Source organism: Pagrus pagrus, assembly GCF_965226575.1.
Source record: "Pagrus pagrus genome assembly, chromosome: 3".
Taxonomy (NCBI): domain Eukaryota; kingdom Metazoa; phylum Chordata; class Actinopteri; order Spariformes; family Sparidae; genus Pagrus; species Pagrus pagrus.
Window position 1 is genome coordinate 5,690,568 of NC_140187.1, and position 6,812 is coordinate 5,697,379.

At 40.1% G+C, this 6,812-nt stretch overlaps 1 protein-coding gene across 1 annotated transcript; it reads right to left on the bottom strand.

Annotated features, from left to right (window-relative positions):
* Positions 1-52: 52 nt before the first annotated feature.
* Positions 53-6,229, bottom strand: LOC311254716 (uncharacterized protein). Its single transcript, XM_084348626.1, has 6 exons — positions 6,096-6,229; positions 3,336-3,449; positions 2,492-2,800; positions 1,449-1,741; positions 1,075-1,202; positions 53-752 (listed from the first exon to the last, which is right to left on the bottom strand). The coding sequence occupies exons 1-6, from the start codon at positions 6,193-6,195 to the stop codon at positions 554-556; spliced, it is 1,143 nt and encodes a 380-aa protein (XP_084204752.1). The 5' UTR covers positions 6,196-6,229; the 3' UTR covers positions 53-553.
* Between the last annotated feature and the right edge of the window lie 583 nt (positions 6,230-6,812).

Genomic DNA, 6,812 nt, shown 5'->3' on the forward strand with positions numbered 1-6,812 from the left:
CACAAGTTCTTAAATCGTACGCTTAAACCTGCTTAAACACACAGCAGCTTCATAAAATAAAGAAAGTGTTTATTGGACAAAAAATGAACATACGCCCCCGAGAGCAGGATGAGTCATAATTTTTTATGGTTTTCCAGGAAGTTACAAACTCCTGTAGAGCAGTAAAGCTTCGTTACACTTTTTAAAATGTAACAAACCAAAATCATTACTACAAATCTAAAAACTGAGCTGAACAAAATCAGTCAAATCAGCTGGGTGGTAATTTATTTCGACCCCTAAAGAGTGTGAGATGTTGTGGGCACGTTGGGGGTTTGACCTGAACTTTAGGAAAAACAAATACACTGAAAAGAACGATATAAAGTCAAAGATGTTATTAAAAGTTCATTCTGGAAATATAATCACATACGTTTATCAAATCAGCGATGTTTGAATTTCATTAATGATTAACTATCGATTGGATAAATGCTCAAATGATCATTCTTGTTGAGGAAATCTCGATGAAGATGAAGAGCAGAGGATACAGCTTTTCACACACACGCCTCTGTATGTTTCATTAAAGCTGATTTCCTTTTCCCTCTTCTCTTTTGTCCACATTAATGAACTTTCTGGCCTTCTTCTCTCCCTTTGGTTGACGGCCTCTCCTGCCGCTGATTTGCTGTTTGGCCTGCCACTCATAGACGTCCTCCAACAGTGCGTCTCCTCTGGGAGAGTAGCTGATGGAGGACCAGGTGAGGACAGAGCCCTGGTACGGCCTTAAAATGAAAAACAAATAGTTAATTAATACTATAATAATAATGTATATAGGAAATGACATTTATTGGTAAAGTAACATTCTGGTTTATCGTGTCAATCATTATTCTCTCATCATTAATTCCCCTCATTTGATTTTCTTACCTTCCTTTACTGTTTTTATTTGTTTATTTTACAAATCTAGATCTCCATGTCACTAATGCGACTGTTGGCTGTGTATTGTCTTAATTAATAACTAGTTTTTAAGGCAAAGAGATACTTTAATTGTTTGTACAACAGTTTTAAACCTCACACACACATACGCAAACACACACACACACATACCCGTGGACACCGCTGGTCATGTAGTTGAAGACTTCTCTGTAGCTGAGAGGATAATCCCACACCTGGACGTCTGTCACCTGACCATCAAAACCTGTAAATTCAATCACAGGCTCACCTGACCAGACAAACTGAAAACACACACACACACACACACACACACATACACGGACACACACAGCAGATATATGATATTAGAGACATGATGAAGATTAAAGACATTAAACTGTCGGTGGACCTGTAGTCAAAAAGCCATTTTCTGACATGGATTATTGCAGGATTCATTTATCTGTTCGGTCTGATTATCAGGCTAAAGCTACAAACATGCTGAACAAGAGAAGTTTGGTTCAGTATGCATATATATCCTCTGTTCTCACCTGATCAGGTATCACCTTCCTGATGCTGATGTTGGAGCCACTAAACACCTGGGCCACATTCTTCATGGAGTCCAAGGTGAGGCAGACTCTGCTCCAGATGTCCGGTCCGATGTTTGACCAGAAGCTTATGCTAGGTTTCAAGTCCAGTCTGTTGTAACCATATGAGATTAGTGTATAACCATAGGCTTGATTGTCGTACACCTGCACAGGGCTGCTGGATGGACTGAGTGTGAAGATTCTGGGGTTACTTGTTTGTACATAGTCGGTGAGGTAACGCAGACACACCGACACACCTGCAGGGATCAGTAGACATAAGTGATCAACTCTTTTAGTCGACAAAGTAAAAAACACATTGACACAGTTGTTTTGTTGTTTAAGAACATGAACAAAAAAGGACAATTTGTAATGCAGCTGGTATCAGCTTCCACCACAACACAGAAATCCCACAGAGCCGCTTTAAACAAGTGCTTCATTTGTCTGAACATAACTATAAAAAACATCAGAATCACGATTTAGTGGCCAAGAGCAGATTAATATCATGGTAAATATTTGGCACATATGTTCAATATGAATATTTTCCAGATATACTGTACACTTAAAGCAGCTAAAGGGTATTTTAATCTTGTGTTGATTCTGGTGGCCCCTTGTGGACAATAAGGGTAGTGTTCCCATCACTAGCCATTGATCTGGCTTGAATCATTTGTTCACTCTGGTGGTTCTCCATACCAGTTCTGCTCTGTTTATGATCTGCGGTCATGCAGACCAGTGCTGTCTGCCCAGCATAGAAGATAACACATGCTAAGTAAGGCAAGTGTAATAAAAAATGACTTGACATATGAAATACTCTCAGTCTATCTGCCCCCTTGTGGTCAGACTTCACTAAATGCAGCTTTAATCTGGAGAACATGATGAAGAACATAATTCTAGCCTTTTGACGGAGGAACACTGTTCCAGTTCTGCCTCCACACGAGAATCTAAATTATATCTTCTTATAGCAGCAACATTTTGGATTTCATATCCTGACATTGTGTTTCTAGACTTACCTCTAGTAGAAGGTGCTGTGGTGGTGATGTAGGGACGCTTGGTGGTGGTGTAGGGACGCTCGGTGGTGGTATAGGGACGCTTGGAGGTGGTGGGGTAATGCATGGTGGTGGGGTAGGGACGCTCGGTGGTGGTGGGGTAATGCTTTGTGGTGGTGTAGGGACGCTTTGTGGTGTAGGGAGAGGTGTTGGTGTAGTAGGGACTGGTGGTGTAGGAAGGAGTGGAAGGCCAAGAGGGCGGATAGAATGAAACTCCTCCACTATAACTGGACAAAGTGAACATCTTCCCGTTTAAATTTAGTCCATGAGGTCCTGCAGAAAGAGAGAGGGAGAGATGTCAGCATGTATGTAAAAAAAGGTTTTTACTTATGCATCCTATAAATGTATTTTAATCTTGTGATGATTCTGGTGGCCCCTTGTGGAAAATAAGCGTAGTGTTCCCATCACCTTGTGTCATAAAAATCTTGATCTGGCTTGAATTATTTGTTCACTCTGGTGGTTCTCCATACCAGTTCTGCTCTGTTTATGATCTGCGGTAATTGCAGACCAATGCTGTCTGCCCAGCATAGAAGATAACACATGCTAAGTAAGGCAAGTGTAATAAAAAATGATTATACATATGAAATACTCTCAGTCTATCTGTGGTCAGACTTCACTAAATGCAGCTTTAATCTGGAGAACATGATGAAGAACATAATTCTAGCCTTTTGACGGAGGAACACTGTTCCTGTTCTGCTTCCACACGAGAATCTAAATTATATCTTCTTATAGCAGCAACATTTTGGATTTCATATCCTGACATTGTGTTTCTGTTTGGTTATGAAGGCTAGTTTGTGAATAGACTTACCTCTAGTAGAAGGTGCTGTGGTGGTGGTGTAGGGACGCTTGGTGGTGGTGTTGGGAGCTCCACTATAACGAGACAAAGTGAACTTCTTCCAGTTTAAATTTAGTCCATGAGGTCCTGCAGAAAGAGAGAGGGAGACATGTCAGCATGTATATAAAAAAATGTTTTTACTTATGCATCCTATAAATGTTTCGGGGTTTTATGTGCTTGATTTTAATCATGACATATCACATTTATATGTAAGGGGTAATGCCCGACGAAGTGTCCATTATCAGGTATCAATGGATGACGTGGGGGCCAGAACCATCAGACACGCAAGTTTGCAATCAAAATTTTACGTTTTTCTCAAGCATGAACCCTGTTTCTGTGGCAACATCTGAGGGTTTGACTAATACCTGGAACAATCATCACCATCCCATGAGGTTCTTATGCAATTATAAGGTTCTTATTAACATAAAGGTCCAGCAGCCAGTAGCTCCTCCAAGTTTGCTACATTTTAGTTTCTTAACCAACCTTTTCTTCGGCCTTATTGTTGAAACACGCATTGCCATTGGAAGAAATACTGTCATCATCATTGAAGAAGAAAGCAGGTGTTTTGGATTAAGTGCAGTAGACTTTGGGAACATCACGGCCCACGGTGTCTATCGACCATCCAACCTTACTTGCTTGGCAACCCCAGGCAGGAAGAGAGTCATTTAGTTTAAGGCTGCTGGCTGATGTCCGGTCACAGAAAAAGGAAATGAACACAAAATGGGACTCAGGCTGGAAAAACAATGTGAAATCAGAGACTGTTGATGTGCTCACAGACATCAACATCTCAGATCAAGCTGTTGCACTCGACGGCCGGACCATGTTTTGAGCTGATGGAGTGCAGGACTACAGCTGGACGAGGAGAGATGGACTCTGCGTTTATAACATCAATGCTTAGTGCTCGCACACAAAGTGGATGGACAGTGTTTCCCAGATGAACTTTTGATGTGAAGATGTCGACCACATTATCATCACCATCTTGTTGCTGCTGTTAACATTCACCCTGACTCAGATTCAAAAGATGTACTATGTGTATACAATAACTGTATATATGTTCTGTAATTTGTGTAGCATGAAGGAGTTTCCCTCAGCTTTCACTTCATTACTCAACCCTGTGTTGTATATTGACTAATAAATGACCTCGTACCGTGTTCACCATTCCAGGAAATAGGACAAATCATAGATACAACTAGATACAACTCATTAAACTCTTTGTCTCAGTTGTTAGCTAGAAATGTTATGTGAGGCACGTTATGCTAGCAAAATTCAATGCCAATGACACTGCTTACGGTTCACAAACAATAAATATAATTATACAGTACGTTTAATAACAAGACTAAATAGCTAGCCATCTGTGCCACTGTCCTTTAATCAATATCAAGGTTTGCACAAAACAGAATATAGTCCATACTGTCGGCCGCAGCCTGAAGTAGCGAGCTGAGGTAGTGAATAGTATGTAAGATGATCGCTTGAGTTCAGAGGGACAGTGTAGGCTACTTCTTGAAGCTTGTGTGTGACAGACAGGCGCCATCCTGTGGTGTTCAGAGGATGATGCACTGATGGACAACACAGTGTTTTAAATAAGATATACAAATGTTTTTTTCTCTTTTTTTCTAACACTGAGGTGTCTGAAGCCATTTGATGCCAATGATGCTAATTTAAGATACATGCTACAGCTCATTGCTTCACTGGAACTAGTTGAGGAGCTCTAGATTTAATTAGATTTAATAATGTCAACCTGTGGCCAATCAGAATTGAGTATTCACCCAGTCCATGGTATAATATACAACACAATAGCCTACTGCGTTAATCAGAGTGAATTGTCTTGTAACATTATTTAACTAGAAGTTTGGTGACATACTACATTTTTGTTATTTTCAACAAATCTCAAAAAGACCCAAAACAGCAACATGTAGGTCGTTTCAATACTTTCTGTCTTCTCTCCTCTGCCTCCCACTGAGTATGTAAAAGTTTAAAAAACACATCGTAAATTTATAGCTTTCATTTTAAAAAAATGCTCAGTAATTTTTCTAAAACAGCTGGTTCCTATAGTTTTTCCGCAAGCATCACTGTAACATTAGAGACTAGTACATTTGTTTGGGGACTACTTCCTGCAGTGGATTAATACACATTTGGTGATCCAGTGAGTATTTTTGGCAGCGGGATGGTCAATGAGTGTGTGTGTGTGTGTCTCTTTGATAGGTTTTTGGAGCTCTATAAATGCTGTGAAAAATTGATGTTTTGCAGTTAGTGTATGAGAAATCAACTTCTGCTTTAACTGAAAATGATACAAATGTCGACACACAGGCGTGTCAGTCAAACTCTGAGATTTGAATGCAGCCAAACTGGCTTTGCAACACAAACATCATAAGGTGGAAGTAAAATGGTTTCTTTTGTTTCTGATGGTTTTGTGTCACCACTATCCCTGAGTAGAAGTCACGTATTACATTGACTCTCCCTACTGTAACAAAGTCACTCTTTGCGCACTGTTTTGAGAATTTTTAAAATAGGTCATTTCACTTCATACTTGTAGGCCGGGGCCAGCAGTTAGTGAACTGTAAAACAGTTCCTGACAATTATTCTTTTTCTGTTTTATAATTTCAGTAGCCCCTCAGTTTCATTTGCGATGGCATAACTGGACAATAGCAGCAACACACATTTCACCAGGAAGTCATTTATGTGTATTGTATTTAAAAAAATATATTTTAAATTCATTTTGTTGTGTGTGCTCACCTGGTTTTGTCAACCTTGCTGTTGGTTTTGGAGATGCTACATTCACCAGTGCTGAAATCACTGCCATCACCAGAGGAGCATGAACCTGCTTCATCTTCATCCTCGCTCAGCTGATCAGAGTGTCTGCAGAAGCGTCTGTGTGTCCTCGCTGTGTGAGACTGTTTATCCGTCTGCTGGCTGCACTTCCTTCCTACACTCTCATTTCCTGGTTTAAGTTTTAAGTTTCATTTCTGTGTGAAGAAACCACAGTCCGTCTCTGATTCAGTCACACTCCACTCTTGTCTCCCACCAGTGTTGTTTTAGCTCAATGACAGTGCAGTGTTTTACATGCTATCATCTGTAGGCTGGTGTGTAAGTGGTACAGAACAGGAGAAAATGAAGAGAGCGGGTCTCCTGTCTACATGATCACTCATTGGCTGTTGTAGGCTCTAGGGCGGACACAGAAGCTCCTATCTGATCAAGTGAGCTGTAAATCAAACGACTGCAATCTCCGGATCTCTGGTGTAGAGGGATTATGTCATCTGCTGTGAAATCTATTTGAGTCTTTTTGTAAATAAAAGCATGACATATGTACATACACAGTATATGTGTGTGTGCAGGTGTGTATATATGTATATGTATAAACATATATTATTAATAATAATAATAATGATAATAATTATAATAATTAAAAAACTTTCCTGGCACCAGAAATGAACATACGCCCCGAGAGCAGGA